General features: G+C 47.5%; 1 protein-coding gene across 13 annotated transcripts in view; it reads right to left on the minus strand.

Moving 5' to 3' along the window:
- The window catches only part of LOC110522973 (PATJ crumbs cell polarity complex component), a 237273-nt gene that overhangs the window by 62549 nt on the left and 152675 nt on the right, over nucleotides 1-22049 (minus strand). For 6 of the 13 annotated variants that reach the window (XM_090235254.1, XM_036977876.2, XM_036977875.2 and 3 more), the window contains 14 exons: nucleotides 13425-13497; nucleotides 12935-13060; nucleotides 12567-12665; nucleotides 12182-12259; nucleotides 11800-11938; nucleotides 11438-11547; nucleotides 8615-8698; nucleotides 7706-7899; nucleotides 7075-7222; nucleotides 6000-6086; nucleotides 5516-5648; nucleotides 5318-5355; nucleotides 5090-5212; nucleotides 4908-5012 (listed from right to left, as the gene is read on the minus strand). In XM_090235254.1, the coding sequence (XP_090091380.1) occupies nucleotides 4908-5012; nucleotides 5090-5212; nucleotides 5318-5355; nucleotides 5516-5648; nucleotides 6000-6086; nucleotides 7075-7222; nucleotides 7706-7899; nucleotides 8615-8698; nucleotides 11438-11547; nucleotides 11800-11938; nucleotides 12182-12259; nucleotides 12567-12665; nucleotides 12935-13060; nucleotides 13425-13497 (1537 nt within the window). The remainder of the gene's footprint in view (nucleotides 1-4907; nucleotides 5013-5089; nucleotides 5213-5317; nucleotides 5356-5515; nucleotides 5649-5999; nucleotides 6087-7074; nucleotides 7223-7705; nucleotides 7900-8614; nucleotides 8699-11437; nucleotides 11548-11799; nucleotides 11939-12181; nucleotides 12260-12566; nucleotides 12666-12934; nucleotides 13061-13424; nucleotides 13498-22049) is intronic. The other 7 variants (XM_090235251.1, XM_090235250.1, XM_036977874.2 and 4 more) reach the window with 3 other exon arrangements.

A 22049-nucleotide genomic window follows, 5' to 3' on the forward strand; every position in this document is an offset into this window, starting at 1 on the left:
GAAGGAGTGAAAAAGAGAGAGAAAGGAGAAGGAGTGAAAAAAAGCGGGAGAGCGGGAGAGAGAGAGAGAAAGGAATGAAAAAAAGCGGGAGAGCGGAAGAGAGAGAGAGAAAGGAGTGAGAAAGAGCGGGAGAGAGAAAGGAGTGAGAAAGAGAGCGGGAGAGAGAGAGAGAGAGAAAGGAGTGAGAAAGAGAGCGGGAGAGAGAGAGAGAAAGGGGAAGGAGTGAGAAAGAGAGCAGGAGAGAGAGAGAAAGGGGAAGGAGTGAGAAAGAGAGCAGGAGAGAGAGAGAAAGGGGAAGGAGTGAGAGAGCAGGAGAGAGAGAGAAAGGGGAAGGAGTGAGAAAGAGCGGGAGAGAGAGAGAGAGAGAGAAAGGAGTGAGAGAGCGGGAGAGAGAGAGAGAGAGAAAGGAGTGAGAAAGAGAGCGGGAGAGAGAGAGAGAAAGGGGAAGGAGTGAGAAAGAGAGCGGAGAGAGAAAGGGGAAGGAGTGAGAGAGAGCGAGAGAGAAAGGGGAAGGAGTGAGAAAGACAGCGGGAGGGAGAAAGAGAGCGAGAAAGGGGAAGGAGTGAGAAAGAGAGCGAGAGGGAGAGAGAGAAAGGGGAAGGAGTGAGAGAGCGAGAGAGAAAGGGGAAGGAGTGAAAAAGACAGCGGGAGAGAGAGAGAGAGAGAAAGGGGAAGGAGTGAGAAAGAGAGCGGAGACAGAAAGGGGAAGGAGTGAGAAAGAGAGCGGGAGAGAGAGAAAGGCGAAGGAGTGAGAAAGAGAGCGGGAGAGAGAGAGAGAGAGAGAAAGGAGTGAGAGAGCGGGAGAGAGAGAGAGAGAAAGGAGTGAGAAAGAGAGCGGGTGAGAAAGAGAGCGGGAGAGAGAGAGAAAGGGGAAGGAGTGAGAAAGAGAGCGGGAGAGAGAGAGAAAGGGGAAGGAGTGAGAAAGAGAGCGGGAGCGAGAGAGAGAGAGAAAGGGGAAGGAGTGAGAAAGAGAGCGGGAGAGAGAGAGAGAGGAAGGAGTGAAAAAGAGAGCGGGAGAGAGAGAGGGAGTGAAAAAGAGAGAGAGAGAGAAAGGGGAAGGAGTGAAAAAAAGCGGGCGAGCGGGAGAGAGAGAGAGAAAGGAGTGAAAAAAAGTGGGAGAGCGGAAGAGAGAGAGAGAAAGGAGTGAGAAAGAGAGCGGAGAGAGAAAGGGGAAGGAGTGAGAAAGAGAGCGGGAGGGAGAGAGAGAGCGAGAAAGGGGAAGGAGTGAGAAAGAGAGCGAGAGGGAGAGAGAGAAAGAGGAAGGAGTGAGAAAGAGCGAGAAAGGGGAAGAAGTGAGAAAGAGCGGGAGGGAGAGAGAAAGGGGAAGGAGTGAGAGAGCGAGAGAGAAAGGGGAAGGAGTGAAATAGAGAGCGGGAGAGAGAGAGAGAGAGAAAGGGGAAGGAGTGAGAAAGAGAGCGGGAGAGAGAGAAAGGCGAAGGAGTGAGAAAGAGAGCGGGAGAGAGAGAGAGAAAGGAGAGAAAGAGCGGGAGAGAGAGAGAGGGAGAGAGAGAGAGGAGTGAGAAAGAGAGCGGGAGAGAGCGAGAGAGAAAGGGGAAGGAGTGAGAAAGAGAGCGGGAGGGAGAGAGAGAAAGGGGAAGGAGTGAGAAAGAGCGAGAAAGGGGAAGGATTGAGAAAGGGGAAAGAGTGAGAGAGCGGGAGAGAGAGAGAAAGGGGAAGGAGTGAGAAAGAGCGGGAGAGAGAGAGAAAGGGGAAGGAGTGAGAGAGTCCGCGAGAGATGGAAACAGCACAAACTAGAAAGAGAGAGAGAGAGGGAGAGATCGAGTCAGACACTGAGTGAGAAAGAGATGTGTGGAGGGAGGGGGTTAGTAGTCAACAGTAATTGCTGGGTGTCCTGGGTGGTGTGTGTGTGTGTGTGTGTGTGTGTGTGTGTGTGTGTGTGTGTGTGTGTGTGTAATCAGCGCTATGCAGCAGGGCTAGCCCAGTGCTGAGGCTCCTGGAGCTGGACTGATAAAGCTGCATTAGCATAAAGGCCTGGGATTATCTGGCCCAGTGCTCCAAACTGCCAGCCGGCTGCACGGAGCTGATAACCACACAGTGCATGGGCGGGTGTGCACACACACGGCAGTATTTTCTACTGCACACACATACGGTACATAGAGAATGTATGTGCATACACACTCACACCCCCATTGATAAATACATACACATCATGGTCAAATAAAATGAAAGAATTTATGTTTGGAAAATGTTTTTTTTTTTTACATATCTGGAAATAAAATGGCATCATTGTCCCTTATTAGGAAATGTCTTTGATGGATGTAAAATAATCTGCAATTAAAAAACAATGCGGACACATTGGGTGATCGGTGTCATTACGTTTGAAGTCTGATACCTTATTTGGCCATATAAATATGAGTAGTGGGGTGGGGTGTTAGTGTGTTTGTGTGTGTGGACGTGTGTGTGTGTGTGTGTGTGTGTGTGTGTGGACGTGTGTGTGTGTGTGTGTGTGTGTGTGTGTGTGTGTGTGTTTGTGGACCAGAAATCCCCACAAGAATAGTAAACCAACAAAGATTTGACCAACTGGAGACATTTTGTTAGTCCCCACGAGGTCAAATGCTATTTCTAGGGGGTTTAGAGTTAAGGTTAGAATTAATGTTAGGTTTAGAATTAGGTCTAGGATTAGGAGCTAGGGTTAGGAGCTAGGGCAAGAGTATGGGTTAGGGTTTAGGGAAAATAGGATTTTGAATGGGACTGAATTGTGTCCCCCCACAAGGTTAGCTGTACAAGACTGTGTTTATGTATGTCTACAGTCACCAGACAGTTTATTAGGTACAGCCATCTTAGTACCTGGTTCGGATGCCTTTACGCCGTCTGAATTCTTCAGGGCATGGATTCTAAAAGTGTCGGGAAACATTCGTTGCTCAATTGGTATCAAGGGACCTAACGTGCGCCAGGAAAACAGTCCCCACACCATTACACCATCAGCCTGTACCGTTGACACCAGGCAGGATAGGTCCACGGACTCATGCTGCTTACGCCAAATCCTGACTCTGCCATCAGCATGACGGAACAGGAATTCATCAGACCAGGCAATGTTTTTCCACTCCTCAGTTGTCCAGTGATACCGGGCCCACTAGAGTCACACTGATAGGAGTGGAACCCGGTGTGGTGGTCTGCTGCAATTTTTTAATTTAACCTTTATTTATCTAGGTCAGTTAAGAACAAATTCTTATTTACAATGACAGCCTACCCCGGCCAAACCTGGATGACACTGGGCATTGTGCGCTGCCCTATGGGACTCCCAATCACGGCTGGATGTGATGCAGCCTGGATTCGAACCAGGGACTGCAGTGATGCCTCTTGCACTGAGATGCAATGACTTAGACTGCTGTGCCACTCGGGAGCCCTAAATAGCCTCTCCCTAAATAGCCCATCCGTGACAAGGACCAACGAGTTGTGCGTTCCGAGATGTCATTCTGCACATCACTATTGTGCAGCACAGTTATTTGTCTGTTCGTTAGCTTGCACTATTCTTCCCATTCTCTCTCATCAACAAGGTGTTTTCGTCCACAGGACTGCCACTGACGGGATTTGTTCTGTTTGTTGCGCCATCCTCGGGCTAAACCCTAGACACGGTTGTGCGTGAAAAGCTCAGAAGTCCGGCCGTTTCTGAGATACTGGAACCGGTGATACTGGAAACGCTTCCATCATACCCACCCCGGCTGCACCCGTGTGCCATTGTGCACAAATTGATTTTGCCCCACCTCTCACGAAACGCAATCACGACACACAGGTTAAAATATCAAAACAAACTCTGAACCAATAACATTAATTTGGGGACCGGTTGAAAAGTATTAAACATTTATTGCAATTTAGCTAGCTAGCTTGCACTTGCTAGCTAATCTGTCCTATTTAGCTAGCTTGCACTTGCTAGCTAATTTGTCCTATTTAGCTAGCTTGCACTTGCTAGCTAATCTGTCCTATTTAGCTAGCTTGCACTTGCTAGCTAATTTGTCCTATTTAGCTAGCTTGCACTTGCTAGCTAATCTGTCCTATTTAGCTAGCTTGCACTTGCTAGCTAATTTGTCCTATTTAGCTAGCTTGCACTTGCTAGCTAATTTGTCCTATTTAGCTAGCTTGCACTTGCTAGCTAATTTGTCCTATTTAGCTAGCTTGCACTTGCTAGCTAATTTGTCAGATTTAGCTAGCTTGCACTTGCTAGCTAATTTGTCAGATTTAGCTAGCTTGCACTTGCTAGCTAATTTGTCCTATTTAGCTAGCTTGCTGTTGCTATCTAATTTGTCCTGGGATATAAACATTGAGTTGTTATCTTACCTGAAATACACAAGGTCCTCTACTCCGCCAATTAATCCACACATCAACCAAATCGTTTCTAGTCAGCTTTCCTCCTTCTAGGCTTTTTCTTCTCTTGACTTTATATTGCGATTGGAGACTTTCATAAATTAGGTGCATTACCGCCACTGACCTTGTTCGTCTGTCAGTCACCCACGTGGGTATAACCAATGAGGAGATGGCACGTGGGTACCTGCTTCTATAAACCAATGAGGAGACGGGAGAGGCAGGACTTATGGCGCGATCTGCGTCACAAATAGAACTGACTTCTATTTTAGCCCGTGGCAACACAGACACTCGTTGGCGTGCGCGAGCAGTGTGGGTGCAATAATTGAATAATATAGATTTCAAAATGTATTTTGTGACGTGAGCGGTGTAGTAGCCTGTAACGCTCAAATAAACAGTAACTGAATGCCTCGATACATACACGCCTTCTTTTCATAGCAAGCCACTGTCACGTGACTCAATGTCTATAGGAGAAATCCATTTTCGTGAATGGGGTGGTGTACCTAATAAACTGAGTGTATGTGAGTGTATGTGTGTGTATAAGTTCCATGTGCATGCTTGCAGTGTGTGTGTGTTTGTTTTTCTACCTGGAGAATGATGTTGCCGTAGGCATTCTTCAGCATGGTGACCACATCCCCATGGGACAGGCCATCCAGAGACTGAGCGTTGATACTCACGATCCGGTCTCCTACCTGAAGGACAAAAAACACACACACCATGGTGAGAGATTATAGACAGCAAGGGGATCGTAACACACTGACACACGCACCTTGAGCCTGTGCGTCTTGGCTGCCACCCCGTTGGCCTGGATCATAGCCACGAAGATGGGGATATCCCCAAGAGGACTGCCCTTCCCCCCAGCTATACTGATCCCCAACGCATCAGTAGGACCCTGAGAGAGAGGGAAAGAGAAGGGTGATAGGTCTGGTTGGAGACTCATCTTCTGATGATCACAGCAATCACTGTGAGCCGAACAGAAGAAGAGCTCTCCATTTACCCGCGTGATCTCCACAGTGCGCACACCCATCTCTGCTCCTATAACACAGAGAGAGGGACAGACGGGCATTACACAGGGAACTGACTGGTATCCAATCCCGGTCCTCAGAGCTCAGCACTCCAAAAGACCAAAAGTGCAGTACCAACATTCAGACGGAGAGGCTAGGTTCCAATCCAGGAGAGCAAAGTGGTCCTCTACCTGCGCTCTTTGATGAGGTCATGCTCTCCGTCATGGGCTTCCTGGCGTTGTTGAGGAGCTGAGAGGTGGAGGGGGTGGAGTTTAGCAGGGGGTGGGGCGTGGCGATTGTGCTGTTGGTATTCACGTGGCTCATCTGTTGAAGGGAGAGAGGGAGGGGAAACTGAGCTGTGATCCAGTCAGAAGAAAAAATAAAAAAAAACACACACTGAGGCATGCTGCCCGGTGGCAGCGAGTTTGTTTTGGGCAAGGTGAGTGAGTCACTGACACACAGTTGACACCAGAATGAGTCTGGTAAATGTCCAGCAGGCAGCCATTTTGGCTCCCATGCATGAGATGAATGGAGCGAGGAGGAGGAGGTGAGACAGTGGGTATTAATGACACAGCAGCCAGGGTGAGTCAGTGAGACTGAGCTTCTGCATGCAAGCTCCCAGGCAGCAGGGGTGAGAATGGCCACACACACACACACACACACACACACACACACCTGGCTTCCCTGGGAGGTGTGTCTGGGAGAGATCCAGGAGACAGCCTTCAGTCGACCCAGCTCTAGGAGAACCACCCCCCTGGCGCACTGCAGAGGCACAGGTAACGCAACAGCAACAGCACGAAGCAGAGCAGCTAGGGACCAGGCCTTACAGAGTCTATAGCCACATCCTAGTTAACTGCTGGCTGATGCAGCCTGCTGGGATCTCCACGACAGAGGACAGGGCACACGCTTCAATCGTACAGGGTCTCCACTTCACAGGCCGCGTCCCAAATGGTACCGTATTCCCTATATGGTGCACTATATAGGGAATAGGGGTGCCATTTGGTACGCAGCCATAGTGCAATACTAAGACAACAATACAACCCATTTAATGCCCAACTGCAGCCAGGATACCCACTCCAGGTCATAGACGGAAGCAAGAAGTTGAATACTACTATATACTTTGATAAGGGCGCTGGCAAAGGTATACACCACTGTAGCAACTGTCCACAAAGCACCCACTTTAAAAGGACTCCACAAAGTGCTCAACTGTAGCCAGAACCACCACTCCAGAAGGCCTCGCCGCTGCAGCTAAAAGCACTTCTGAAGAGCACCGCAGGCTTTGACAATAACAGTACCAACGGTGACCCCTTGTGGTAGAAGGAAGGAGAGTTTGGTGGTTACGGACAGGCTGGGTATTGTCTTGGTCTGTGATGGTGAGAGGGATGTTCGTTTGTGTTATTTTTGAGGCAAGTATTAGCTGTTGTTATGGGTTTTAGTTGGAGTACTGTAGTTATTTGTTTTGCCTGTGACTATTGTTCTTTGTTTTGTCTGACTGCAGTTGTGGTTTATTTGATCTGCAATTGCACAGTATTTCTTTGGTCTATTATGGCAGTTTTGTGTCTACAAGTCTGTGTCTACAAGTCTGTGTCTACAAGTCTGTCTCTACAAGTCTGTCTCTACAAGTCTGTCTCTACAAGTCTGTCTCTACAAGTCTGTCTCTACAAGTCTGTCTCTACAAGTCTGTGTCTACAAGTCTGTGTGGTTGTTTGTTGGTGTGATGTTGAGCCATAGGTCTGGCCCCTCCCCTTACCTTGAGAATGGCGGCCACCGTCTCCTGCGAGGCCTGCCTCATGTCATCGCCGTCGACAGAGAGGATCTGGTCCCCTTGCATCAGTCGGCCATCCAGCTCGGCGGCGCCCCCTTTCACCACGTCCGAGATGAACACCCCCGTGCCGTTCCTACAGTGCACGCAGACCAACAGCCATCTGAACAGGTGCCGAGCCAATGTATTGCAAAAGAATTCCAACAAACATTTTCCAGCTTTCAAATCCATCTGACATTGTAAGCCTGAGAAAATGGTGGTTAACCCTTCGTTGCCGTTTGACGGAGATCCTGTAGCTAACAAGCAAGAAGAGTGTGAACGGCTCCAGCAGTTCCTTGTTACATGTCTTGCTAGTTAACATTACACTTCCTGATAGGGGTGAAACTCCTGTAGCGGAAACACACGGAGGTCACATCCCAACTCTCCACCCTCCTCCCCAAGTGTGCATTTGCATAAATTCTTTCATGGATTTAAAAGCTTCTGATTGGTGTAAGCATTGGCTTGAGGGAGTTTCCATCACTTAAATCTAAGACGGGGAGTGTGCAAATGCGGAAGTGCACACTTTGTGAGAAATCAGGAGAGTGGGGACGCAGCCCGTGTGTCAGAGTAGCAACTGTACCTCTTGCCGACGATACTGAGGCCCAGGCCGCGTCCGGCCTTCTTCTGCAGTTCCACACTGAACACGTCCAGGTTCTCCTCGTCGCGGTACTGCGCCTCGTCCCGTAGCACCGTCAGACGCACCTTGGCCGGGGTCTGCCGCAGGGCTGTGATGGCGTCTTCGTGGGCCGCGCTGCGCAGGTCCACGCCATTCACCTGGATGGGCGTACACATGTACACTGGTGTAACTCAGTTTCTCTGGTCGGAGTTCTCCCACCTATATACAGTATTTAGCTGCTATTTATAAACTTAAAAAATTAAATACATTTGCACATAAAATAGCCTAACAATTAAGAAAAAAAGTACTCGGCTTGAGGATAAATACAGCCACTGTTTAACTCAGCGGGTTTTGTCTTGCAAATAGCCGACACAAATGGGATGCAACATTCAAGGTCCATTTTATTAAAACAAATGGAAATCCAACTTGAGACTCCCCTGAAGTCCTCCTTTTTAGGGTGCAAATGTTTTCACCACGGCCTGCAGCTCCAGCAGTTTTCTACACGGAGTATATGACCTTTTGGAGAGTTACTATCAAAATGATTTATAAAAAAAAAGAAGAAAAGAAATAGACATCGATGACACGGGCATCCAGAGCTCGTGGTCCTCCCCGCCTTGCAGGGGCTGCCTGGTACTCACTCAACTACTCCTTTATCTCAGCCAGTAGAGGGAGACGTCGTCTTAGTTTAGTGCACTGGGGAGCACGACACTACCATGTGCATTGATGGAAAAGGTGCAGTGAGGTCTGTGATTATTCCATTTTGCTCTCTGTTGCACAGCTAACAGACTTGTTAGAGGTGTGACGAAGGGAGAGACAAATAGAGGAGAGAAAGAGGATAGATAGAAATAGAGCGAGCGAGATAGAGAGACTAACCTCCAGGATCTGATCTCCAGCCCAGAGTCGTCCATCGCGTGCCGCCGCCCCCTCCTCATATACCTCATGGATCACTATAGCATCCTAGATAGAGTCCGAGACAGAGGGGGATAGAGACAGCGAGCGAGAGGTAGAAGGAGAGAAAAGAGGGGATATGACAGTGAATAGGACATTAGGACTGCTTATGGTGACTAATAGACCCAACCACTCACACCTGCCTAAACCGCTCTCATTGACAGCACCTTCAAACATCAGCAATTTATATGAACCCTCAACAGTGATTGTTCAGAGAGCGTGAGCGAGAGCGAGCTCCACCCACAAAACATCCACAGAAAAACAGCAGCTTGATTTTTGCAAAAACATTAGGAAGACTTCCACTTCTACTGCCAACTGAAAGAAGGCCATGCACATTCTGGGTGCAACCAATCCAACAAAGGTTCATACAAGCAGAGAGCGTTTATGGAGAACTGTCTCTGACCAGAGTGAACCCTTAACAAAACTGGCCCAAAATCACCACATTGAAATTCACACCAAATTTAGACTGCTGGAGGAGAATAATAAGAAAACCTCACTTCCCCAATAGTTGATTTAGGTTAAAGGTCAGAGAAAGATGGAATGTGATTGAACATTGGAAGGAGACTTCACCTTAAGGCCTTTCCACACTGTATGTCGGATTCAGCCTTTTACAGGTATTTTGTCACACTGTGCGATGTTACCACATTTAAATCTTGATGTCAACCTGGCCAAATGGTACAATTTGCTTTAGTTTTGTCGTCACATTCTGCGTTTGCCTTGCGGGACTACGGCAGCCGAGGTAGGCTGCGCCAACTGCAGCGGTGTGTTTGATCTGCGCATGTGCCGACACCAGCAGCGCAAGCCTCTCTCTATGATTATGCGCGAAATAGTTGTCACATAGAAACTTTGTCTTGTTAGACAAGGTGTGACAAAATAAATAACTTTAATATAGATTTTCTGCATTCATCAAGGTAGCTTGATTTCATATGTGTCATGTAACCAAGATTAACAGGGGATTCGTTCTTCTTGCAAAGCATGTAAATGCTACTCACAATCGGCTAATCGTATTATTTTGTATGCATACTCAGTGCCCATGTTCCTATTGGTCAGTGACCGGAATCGGCTCGTAACACCAGCCACACTACACGATAAAGCAGCGTTTCCCCAAACTCAGTCCTGGGGACACCAATGGGTGCACGTTTTGGTTTTTGCCCTAACATTACACAGTTAATTCAAATGATTAAAGCTGGATGATTAGTTGATTACATGAATCAGCTGAGTTTGGGAAAGATTACTGACACTCAGAACTTTGTCGGAGCCGACGAAGGCCAGCATCCAAGAGTTGCCTCTTCACCGTTGACGTTGATACTGGTGTTTTGCAGGTACTATTTAATTAAGCTGCCAGTTGAGGACTTGTGAGGCCCCTGTTTCTCAAACTAGACACTAATGTACTTGTCCTCTTGCTCAGTTGTGCACCGGGGCCCCCTACTCCTCTTTCTATTCTGGTTAGACTTATGAACGGCCCAAAACGTTTGAAACTTTTTGTAGCTCATATCCCGCTCAAGGTCTTATTTGGGATAAGCTGTTTACCATGCACATTTGACATCCATGAATAAACAGAATATTCCTAATGTAAGTTAACATATGGGTTAAATGGAATAGTAACTGAAATACGGACACCGACTGTAGGCCTATAACATGTAACACAATATATGAATAACTCCTGCAGAATTATGCATTTCTTGCATTAAAATTATAGAACAAATGTTCATTTTGTCTTAGGAACAGGAGTGGAGAAATAGGATTTCTTTCAGCAGCTCTTGAGAATTTGCGAACGCACGCGTTATGTGTCATCTTTGCACTGTTATGCAAGCGGAAGGCATTTCAACCACATAAAATATCAGCCTGGTCTCATAGACTAGACGTAACATAGTAAAGGTAAATCAGAGCCTCTGAAATTAGTATGATTTGAAGGGTTTGGTATGGTTACATGAGACAAAAGGTTACTTAAGGAAACCTCTTAGATGTAAGCTGCATTGTTCTGGTACTGGTTCCGACCAACAATAAATAAACAAATATTTTTCTCTCTTTAGTATTATGGCTACGATTCTTATTGTTGTTGCTTTCATATTTTTTTTGTGTATCACTTCAACAACATTGACCTTGTCATTCATGCCATTAAAGCATATTGAATATGTGTGTGTGTGAGAGTGAGTGTGTGTGAGAGTGAGTGAGTGAGTGAGAGACAGAGCGAGAAACAGAGCGAATCAAAGCTAGGCTATATGACTAACTGGACTGAAAGCCTCTGGAAAGATCAGTCGAAATAAAGTGAATGCTTCTCTCAATGCTCATCCTTGGGCAAATCGGCTACAGAACATTCAATTAAACTCCTTTGTTCTGCGGTGGCCTGAGGCTGCTGCTGTGTGTTCCCAGAAGACTAAGGAGAATGGCAGTGTGTGTGTGTGTGTGTGTGTGTGTGTGTGTGTGTGTGAGAGAGAGAGAGTGAGAGAGAGAGAGAGTGAGAGAGAGATAGACCACTCTCTGCAGTGTCTTTCTCACCTCTGGCTGAGACAATGCGCTGTAACTTCAAATAAACTGAACAGAAATTGACTACAACAGACTGGATAAAAAGCAAATAAATTAAAAGTTGACACTTTATTTGAATAAAGGCAGACCTTGGCTTGTGTCATGCCGTTTCATTAGCCCATATCAAATTCCAATGTCATGCTCACGTCCGTCTTGGTGACCGTTGTTGACGGTTGACGTAGAAACCAGTCGCACACCCCTGAGTAGAGTTAGTCATCTTACCAGCTGTGTATCTTTGCCCCCTACAATGCTGAGGCCCAGGCCAGAGCGACCCTTGGCGATCTCTATGACTATCTCTTGGCCTGGAACGATAGGACACGTGGCTGGGTCTACTGGAGAGAGGAAAGATGGAGAGAGAGAGATTCTGTAATAAAACGTCACGGCAAACAGAGTTGTTATTTTTGTTGAACGGCGTCATATTTCTAAGGAATTTAAAACAGATGTTGACTTACAAGGTGTTGCACAGAGAATTGAATATGAGACAGTTGAGTAAAAGGCTCAGGCCTGTACTGTGAATGGACTGCTAGTTGTGAGTGTGACTCCAGGGAGGGGGAGGTTAGGAAGGATAGAGGGGGGATCCATACCTTTGCTGCAGTACTCAAAGTCTGGACCGGTGCAGGAGGAGGGCAGGGAGGCGGCAGGGGGGGACACCAGCCCTCCGTCTACAGCGCTCACCATTGGCACCTTACTGGAGCTCTGAGAGACCTTGGACAGGTTGGCAGTCTTTGCAGAAGTGAAGTCGTAGTCAATATTTTACCAAATCTTTGCCCAGACAACGAGTTGTGAATAACTGAATAATGCATTTTACTGTTCAATTTTAAACACGAGTTGTCTGATACTATGAGCTCGTTCTGCTTCACTCTCCCTTCCCCACAGAGTGGAGTCCAGTGCCCTACATGCAGTGCTGTGGAATGCCCTACATTGCCTCGTGTATAATAGGTTACCCAAATCCACTGTCATGCTCACCTGCTCCAGGAGGGCCTTGGCATCCGGCACAGGCATGCTCTCCGAAGACTCCGCCCCCTTCTCAGAGGCCTTGAGCTTCTGCGGAGAGCACATAGAAGTACATGCATGAATACACACACTAGGGTCACGGGATTGAATTGACTCGTGCCCTATGTCTTTATGTAAGTTATGCCTGGAAAACTTCAAAAAGGAAAGTATATTTAGATAGCGGTGCTGAAGTGTCTGCCTGGTGTTCATGCTTGACTTTTAAGTTGCTCAACTAATTCAGTAAACAAGTCAGTAACAAAAAGTCAGCTGCAAAAGTCTGCACACTGAGGATCACAGAGCTGGTCCAGACGTGTAGGGTGCAAAGAGGAAGTGTCACGGGGGCTTCCTGTCAGCTGACCTTGGAGGCGGTCTCTCCCTCTCGGAGGCTCTTGAGTGTTGCTTCTCTGGAGATGAGCTCTGTAGCTGTGCTCCCACTGGAGACGACACTGGACTGCCCCTGTGTGTGTGTGTGGTGTGAGTGTGAGTGAGGTGTGGTGTGAGTGAGGTGTGGTGTGTGTGAGAGAGAGGTCCAAGCCACAAAATGATCACCACACTGGCACACATGTTTACGAAAAAGACAGATGGAACACTTTGCAACGGAAAACAATCATTTCTTATTGGACCAGGTCCAGGTAATACCTTCCTGTTCCCGTCCACTTTCGTACGTTCGGTGTCTAATTAACACGACCCAGGACAGGTAAGAATGTGGGGAGTGGAGCCTCTTACCTTGCTGATGGAGATGGAGGCCTCCAGGGGGCCCCTGCAGAGGACCAGGCTCTCTGGAGGTTGGGGCTTCTCTGTGGGGACCAAGGCTGATACCGCTGCTGCTGCTGGTGGTGTGGGGGGAGGAGCCTGGGACAATCATAATGATGGTTATGGTGATGATACATGGGGGGAAAAAACACATTCAAAAGTAGAAAGTTGTCAACTGCACTGTAATTTCTTCCAATTGAATAACAGTCCATGTCTTCAGGTAAGTGCATTGATCGGACATGCACAAATAAAAACATGCATGTTTTGGATAAGGCTCCATTTTGGACCAAGGGCCTGCGATTTCAGCTCGATGTCGGTTGTTGTTCTGTTTGCATTTGGAAGTGCGTGTGTGTTTAGGCCCAAGCATATGCTATCGCATAACGTCATGGCTAGTGCCATGCTCTTTCAGCTTTTGGATGACCACACGGCCATAAGAGTGTGTGTGTGAGAGAATAGGACTCACCTCAGTGGAGGAGAGGACAGAAGGAGGAGTTGGGAAGGGGGGAACGGCCATCTGGTTGATAGCATCTTCGTTCCTATAGGGGGGAAGAGGAGAGGAGAGGAGAGGGATTCAATAGAACTGTATTAGCAGTAATCAATGGTGTGGAGTGTGTGAGGTGAAGACCGCTGCATTGGAAGGGATGCCAAGGTTAATGGGAGCATCTCCTCCTGTGTACCAGAGTGTGGTATTAACACGGACTGTGTGTGTGTGTGTGTGTGTGTGTGTGTGTGTGGTGCTTGGTCAAGACAGCAGAGCGAGACAGGTATAAAGCTGATCAAGGACATCATTTCCATTCATCTAGATCAATATCCCCCTGACCTTAGGGAAACCTATGAAGGAAGCTCAATGGGAAAGGAAGCTAGGGTCCTATTCTTTATTCATACTGTAGCAAAAAAAAAAACAGAAGAGTTTCTTATTGGACGTTTGGTTAGTTCTTCCCTGTTTCAGTCCTTTTTTCTTCCATTTTGTGCCTAGTGAATACGACTCCGGTACACACAGCTGGCCCAGTTCAAAATGGACAACTTGCACCATTGCACTTGTGGAATGATGACTAAAATGTGTACGCATCCGCACAGCCGTGTTCTAGAATGTTGGGACTGTTGGCTTTTATACTTTCTCAGAATCTCAGCGCGGCTCAAGCAATTCAAATTCAAATGAATAGAAGCCGCTTAGGCGGAGCCGCATTGGTTGGGAATTTTGGGGAGGTACACGGTTGGGGCAGTGGATCCCCCCACGGACGGTGGTCTCAGAGCCGCGTAGATACAGTATGTCACAATGGACCGCCGCCACTGCAACTGTGGACACCGAATTAGCATGTAGACATGTCGGCCTATATGCTTATACATATCCAATCCTTTCAGATTTACAGAAGTGCCTGGGGGGGGGGGGGGGGGGGGTTGAGGCTTGTGATTCTGGTAACATCTGCAGGGGACAAATGGAAGCTAGGATGGAGAAAGCCAGAGTAATGCTCGGTTTGGGATTGAGAGGGCCAACCAGGCCCTCTCCAACCAGGCCAACATTTCATCTCTCACATCAGGCGAGTTGGACTCAACGGCTGCAATAGCACCACCTGAGCCCAACACAATCACCATAACACACGCATGCTCAACACTGCATGGTCAGAGTAGACTTTATGCTCACTCTTTCTTTGAAGAGAATCGTCTCCATTGAAAACAATGGCTTAACACAAATTGGTATAATAATCAGTTTGGGTAGACGTATTCAACCCATTATATTGTTAACGATTACCCTGTATTGGTTACCAATAGCAAAGATAATTCGTTGAGGAAGTTATATAATTAAGGTCAATGTGCTATGAAATTCAAGTCAGTCACTTCAGGGGAAAAAAAAAAAAAAAAAGGGGAATCGGCAACACAAATTCGTATCCCTCCACAGGCCAGCGTTCTCCAGTTCTTTTACGGTTTCCTTTCCTCACCGCCTACATGGGACCTATTTTGCATATCTTTTGTCTTTCCTTTTGTTCAAATCTCTTTCATTCCCTCTCCATTTGTGCGGTAACGGAATCTCCCGGCGGCAGCTGAGGAAGCCAGTCATTCATGTGTGCTCGGAGAGAGAAATAAAATCCCACCGCTGCCGCCAGTGCGTGTGAATCCTACTGCTGTCACCAGTCCGCGCACTTTTCAAAGACAGCTGTTGAAATTGTGTGAACAGCAAACCAGGGGAAGAAACAAAACAGTTTGGCGACGCGCTTGTTCACGCCTCCTCAGGGGACTACTGCGAGACAAGGACACGAAAATTATCAAAGCCGAAAGATATGACAGAGCACCCCAGGTGAGTGCCGGAGAGACACGGAGTGAGGGAGGAGAAGACGAGTCAACAATCACTCCCTATTGTACGCAAACGGCTCCGAGTGGATCCGACAACAAGCATTCCGGGTTACTAATGGTCTGCCGATGGCAGAGGAGACACCTTCATGGATTCAAGAGGCATACGCAAAAAAAAAGCCCATGGGGTAATTGACATGAGCTGCTTGATTTATGAACTATTCTACGTAGTCTAACCATCGGTGTCTTAGTTTCTATTACCATAAATACACACAAACAGGGTTAAGTAAAGAGGCAGCCAGTTCCAATTTGCTCCGTACCCCTTCACCATGGCCCCATGTCTGTAAGGCGGAAGCAATGTGGTGGACCATCAACCACTACACTGCAGAGCATTAAGAGCGGCAAAAAAATGGAAGGATTAGGGCCAACGGGAAGAGAGCGAAATAGGGCCGGCAGGTGCTATGGACTGTTGAGAGGTAAAAGTGGTTCACCATGTGCAGCAGAAGATGGTGAGCGCAGGCATTTCTTCCGGTGTCGACCTATAGGACAGTTCCTTCTTTGCCGTGTGATACATTATGTCACTGGCGGCAGCGTCAAAGAGGTCAACTGTCAGTCTAATGGGTGGTTCAGTATGCTTAGGTTAGAGACCCACAGAGATAATGAAGAGGAAGAAGATGAGGATACTTTGGACCTTCTCTTGACCGCTCTGCCGTTCTAGAGTCCCTTTATTTTCTCTACCGTCCTTGTTGCCTCATCTCCTCTCTGGTAATCTCCCCTTCTATCTGGTTTCAGTCAAAACCGGTGGGGGTGCGCTCATAAATCTGTACCGGGGTATATCTTCACTTTGTCCTCTCCTCTCTTAGACAGACAGATGGTCAGACACAGCCAAGAAAAGCAAGAGCTTCTCCAATCCACTAGGAGGGTCCTCAGCTAGCCCAGACCAGCAGTCAGTGATGATATCCAGCTATCTTTCCTGTTCAACCCTCAAGTGGTAATATGTGGTGGTTCCCCCGCTTCAGGTGTGCAGGTACCCTCCTCTCTCCCTCTTCCCACTCCCTTCTTTTCCCCGTCTTCGCCTCTATCCCGCTCCCTCTCTCTCGCGATACTCCAGTCTTCTCTTCGCCTCTCTCACAACATTTATCTACCTCCCTCTCCCACTCTCCACTGTTATTCTCTACCCCCAGTAAGTGATCCTTTTCCAATTACAGTTAATGCTTTTGTTCCCTCTTCCACCAAGGGGATGGTAGGGACATTGGGAATTTATTTATCAATCAATCAGTTTCTTGTGTTGTCTTATCCCCACACAACCCCGTTCTCCTACAACTAAAATAAGAAAATGTGACCAATCCACAGTAAGCTGACAAAGTCGTAGGATGTGTTGTTTGAGCATGTGTGTGTGTGTGTGTGTGTGTGTGTGTGTGTAAACGAACACGCTCACTGGCGTCACAGCACTAACTCACTCCAATGCGAGGCTGGATAAGCGAACGGGCGCTGGGTGGGCTGACACTTTACCATTTGCGTTGCTAGTCGGACCTTTTTCTTCCCGTCTGCAGCCTGGACGACGCCAGCTGATGTTTCCATGGCGATATGGCTACGAGGCGCCCTATCCTTGACGTCCCACCGCTCATTGCCAAACGAACTTTGACTCAATATAGCATTTTTCGAGCCACCCCTCCCACCAACCTTTTTAAAGGAGTTTGTCACCAAACCCCTGAGCACGTACTGACCTATTCTGCTCCTACTGTGAATTGGCTGCAATCTAATCACAGCTACTGTGAAACCTGGATTTCCCCCCAGACAAACGGAGGAAAACAAAACACGGAATACTGGACAGCAGAGTGCACATGACCAGTGGGATAGAAGAAAGAGAATTTCAATAAATCTGAAAACCAACATCTGATGAGCATGGAAAATTAATTGAGATGTGTCCGCTCTCATGTCTATGCCAAATCAACAGTGTTCAGGGACACTGAAGGACAAAGTCCTCCAAATGTCAACAGTATGACCAAGCGGTTCCTTCCTGTTTGCTCTACCTCGGTAACTTGCGCTCTTGCACTTGAGACCTGGGTGGGTCGGACAGCGACAATATGTCTGCATCCCAAATGGCACCCTATTCCCTATATAGTGCACTACTTGTGGCCAGGGCACATAGGTTTCTGGTGAAAAGTAGTGCACTACATTTGTATTGGTATATATTATTAATTAATTCATTCATTCATTCATTCATTCATCAACTCCCTGACCAAGGCTCTTCACCCCTAATTACTCAGTTTGGCTGTGCGGCAAGCTCTAGGAAGAGTCTTGGGGGTTCCAAACTTCTTCCGTTTATGGAGGCCACTGTGTCAAGTTGTAGAAACATCTCAAGGATGGTCAATGGAAACAGGATGCACCTGAGCTCAATTTCAAGTCTCATAGAAAAGGGTCTGAATACTTATGTAAATGAGGTCGTTTAAAAAAAATGTTTTATACATTTGCAAACATTTCTAAAAACCTGTTTTCGTTTCGTCAATATGCGGTATTGTGTGTAGATTGAGGACATTTTTTTATTTAGTCCATTTTAGAATAAGGCTGTAACATGACAAAATGTTCAAAAAGTCAAGGGGTCTGAATACTTTCCGAATGTACTGTCAATCTGCTCCAAACCATTCCCGTCCACTTAGCAGCATGCCGCTGCCTTCGGTTTCCACGACTAGTGACATGGGACCAGCACTGATCTAAACACTCTGATTACTGTTCTCCGTCTACTCCACGACAGGATGGAGGGGGGGGAAGTAGATGAAAACGACTTCCTTGGCAGGCAAGTTCCAGGTAGCACGGGCCAATTGGATAGGGACAGATGACAAGGCAGGGAAACATCCATGAGCCCCGAGCAGAGTCCTACCATAGGAGTGGAGAATGAGAAAATTCCCATTTGCGTTTTCCCCATAAGTTTGCGCATAATTGAGATTTGTTGCTAAGCATAACTGAGTAGGGCTCCCGAGTGGCGCAGCGGTCTAAGGAACTGCATCTCAGTGCTAACGGCGTCATTACAGACCCTGGTTCGATTCCAGGCTGTATCACAGCCGGCTGTGATTGGGAGACCCATAGGGCGGCGCACAATTGGTCCAGCATCGTCCGGGTTTGGCCGTCATTGTAATTAAGAATTTGTTATTAACTGACTTGCCTGGTTAAACAAAGGTTAAACAAATAGTCCTCCGCTAGCAAACAATCGGCGCATTGGAACTCTGGAGTGTCAACACATATGGATAGGGTGTCATTTGAGACAAACTTTTCTTAGAGTAAAACCCTTTATTTGACTCTGCCATTGGCACGAGACGCATAACTTAACAGACACGGTTGAAAGCTGTGCCGATAACCACAAGCTCAGAATGACAGCAAAGCCGTGTTCCATGAAGTGTCATCATGGACGTGTCAATTCCGTGGAACACAAAAAGGACACCTTAAACACCGATTCCGTGCTTGCTATACATGACGTTTTAGTTGTCAGCCAACGAGGCTGCCTAGCGGGCAGACACTTCAACAGAGAACCTCACGTCACCAATGCATAAATCAGCATGTTGTTATCTTTTCCGCAGCCTTTTTCCCGTCAGCAGCTCAGAAATAATGGATGTGCTGCTCGCTGATGCCATGTCTGTCGTTCACATTTTGACAGCCGTCATAATGGCCTGCTTATGCACTTCCCTTGGCCCGTATTCACAACGCGTCGCAGAGTGCGGATCACTTTAGCCTTTTAAAGCATATTGAATAAGATGACAGACAGGGAGGGACCAGCACTCCTACTCTGAGATGCTTTATGGATATGGGCCCTAGACGCCATCCTAGGTCTTCCTCTCTCCCTTCGGTATGTTTTAATATGCGTGGAGAACACAGGTGATTGGGCTCCGGCCCACTGTGTTCAATTACAGGGACTTAAGGATGGCAAGAAGCGGCGCGTGGCATGGGGAGGAAATTAAGTGCTGCGTCGCCGTCGTGCTCTGTGTGCTCCTCGCTCCCCAGAGAGATGATTAGGCTACTAGACAGGCAGCAGTGAGAGGGGGTGGGGGGGATATGGAAGAGGTAAAGAGAGGGATGGAGAGAGAGTTTGCATAAGCGATTAAGACAAGAGACAGAAGGTTTGAGAGCGGGGGACGGCTATGGTGAGAGGGAGGAAGAAAGACAGAGGTAAAGTGAGAGAGCAAAAAGAAATAGGGGGAGGTAGTGTGAGGTAGAGCGGGAGAAGTAGAGTGTGAGGTAGAGCGGGAGAACTAGAGTGAGGTAGCGAGAGGTAGAGCGGGAGCGGCAGAGTGTGAGGTAGAGCGGCAGAGTGTGAGGTAGAGCGGCAGAGTGTGAGGTAGAGCGGCAGAGTGTGAGGTAGAGCGGGAGCGGCAGAGTGTGAGGTAGAGGTAGAGTGTGAGGTAAAGCGGGAGAGGTAGAGTGTGAGGTAGAGCGGGAGCGGCAGAGTGTGAGGTAGAGTGTGAGGTAAAGCGGGAGAGGTAGAGTGTGAGGTAGAGCGGGAGCGGCAGAGTGTGAGGTAGAGGTAGAGTGTGAGGTAGAGGTAGAGTGTGAGGTAAAGCGGGAGAGGTAGAGTGTGAAGTACAGCGGGAGAGAGGTAGCGGTAGAGTGTGAGGTACAGCGGGAGAGGTAGAGTGTGAGGTAGAGCGGGAGCGGCAGAGTGTGAGGTAGAGGTAGAGTGTGAGGTAAAGCGGGAGAGGTAGAGTGTGAAGTACAGCGGGAGAGAGGGAGCGGTAGAGTGGCAGAGAAGGAGAGAGGGAGAGGTAGAGCAAGAAATAATGAGTAATAAGACGGAACCAAGCGAGTGCAGTCAGAGTCTGCGTCTCAAATGGCACCCTATTCCCTATATTGAGCCCTGTGGACCCTGGTCAAAAGTAGTGCACTATATAGAAAATAGGGTGTGATTTAGGATGTGGAAGGTCAGTGGGTGGCTTCATAGCTGGTGTTTGAGTGGACGGATATTGAAGCCCAGTTAATGAGACTCCACTTCTCCCTCTCTCCTTTCCTCATTCTTTCTACCTCCCTCATCCTCTCCCTCCCACATGATCCGATAAGACGCAAATCCCCAAAGTTACACAGAGGTCGTCGTCGTGCGTGGGGTTCATTTGCCTTCCTTGGGTAATAGTGGCCACAGACGACGGGGAGCGATGGTGCCACCAGCCTAATGGTCTTGTCAGAGCGTAACATATGCATTCTGTCAACATTGGCTGAGGGAGAAAATAGCCTTCAAATGTTACAATGGTTCTAAAAACGTCCCCCTGAAGAGTACAATATCTTATTTCTATAGAGCGGAGGGGTATTTGGCACGACTGTGGAGGAGGAAGGAGGTACAACTGTCCTCGAGTACTGTTCGCCCCCGTAATCGACAGCTTGTACACTGAGAACGGATCGTACCAAAATAGCATCAGGCTCTCTCCCTCCCTCCTTCAGTTAATTAAAATGATAACAACATACAGGTACCTCAGATTTGTAAGCAGAAACAATTGGGATGCAATTGCCGCTGCAGTAAACTTTATCGTCAATAGAATTACACATTTATTTCAAGAGAACGCAATTTATCTTTGATTTTGTTTTGGTCCATGCCTCCATTTAGAGAGCAATGTCCATATAAAACATCACGTGGTTCAGTACTTTTGTGCTGTAGAACGGCACGTCGGAGTGACTTCCAAATGTTCTCCAGCTGCGCCACAAGGCGTCTCGTTAAGGTGGTCAAGAGGAACTCCTTCATCCCTGTCGCAAGAAGAAGCCTGTGCTGGAATGCTTGTGGGAGTTAAACGGTGAAGAAATGCGGAACTATGGCTGCTTGAATGGAGTGGCCAAAAACTACATGGACAATGTAGTACAATAACTACAGTGCATTTGAACAGGATTCAGACCGCTTGACTTTCTCCACATTTGGGTTTTCCTCAATCTACACACAATACGCCATAATGACAAAGCAAAAACGGACATTTTTGCAAATATATTAAAAATAAAAGGTCGAACATTCAGAGGATGTTCGATCGGGTTCAAGTCCGGGCCACTCAAGGACATTCAGAGACTTGTCCCGAAGCCTGTCAGAGTGACCATCGGGGGTTCTTGGTCACCTCCCTGACCAAGGCCCGTATCCCCCGATTGCTCAGTTTGGTGGCCAGCTCTTGGTGGTTCCAAACTTCTTCCATTTAAGAATGGAGGCCACTGTGTTCTTGGGGACCTTCAGTGCTGCAGAAATGCTTTGCTACCCTTCCCCAGATCTGTGCCTCGACACAATCCTGTCTCAGAGCTCTACAGGCAATTCCTTCGACTTCGCGGCTTGGGTTTTGCTCTGACATGCACCGTCAACTGAGGGACCTTATATAGACAGGCGTGTGACTTTCCAAATCATGTCCAATCAATTGAATTTACCACAGGTGGACTCCAATCAAGTTGTAGAAACATCTCAAGGACACTTAATGGAAACAGGATGCACCTGAGCTCAATTTCGAGTCTCATAGCAAAGGGTCTAAATAAGGTAGTTCGGTTTTTTACTTTCAATACACCTGTTTTTCCCTTTGTCATTATGGGGTATTGTGTGCAGATTGCTGAGGGAACATTTGATTGAATCCATTTTAGAATAAGGCTGTAACGTAACAAAAAATGTGGGAAATTCAAAGGGGTCTGAATACTTTCCCCCGAAGGCCCTGTATATGGAGACTGTATAGCGGCAAAAATGTTGCCAGCATGTTATGTAGCTTACCAAGTAGATTATTTTCCTCTTGAGTCGCAGTCACGTATTAGCCAAGGTCTACTCCCGATCAAATGCCTGTGACTAGTCTTAATCAATGTCTGTATA

This window comes from Oncorhynchus mykiss, chromosome 5, assembly GCF_057628025.1.
Source record: "Oncorhynchus mykiss isolate SJ-2025 chromosome 5, ASM5762802v1, whole genome shotgun sequence".
Classification (NCBI taxonomy): Eukaryota; Metazoa; Chordata; class Actinopteri; order Salmoniformes; family Salmonidae; genus Oncorhynchus; species Oncorhynchus mykiss.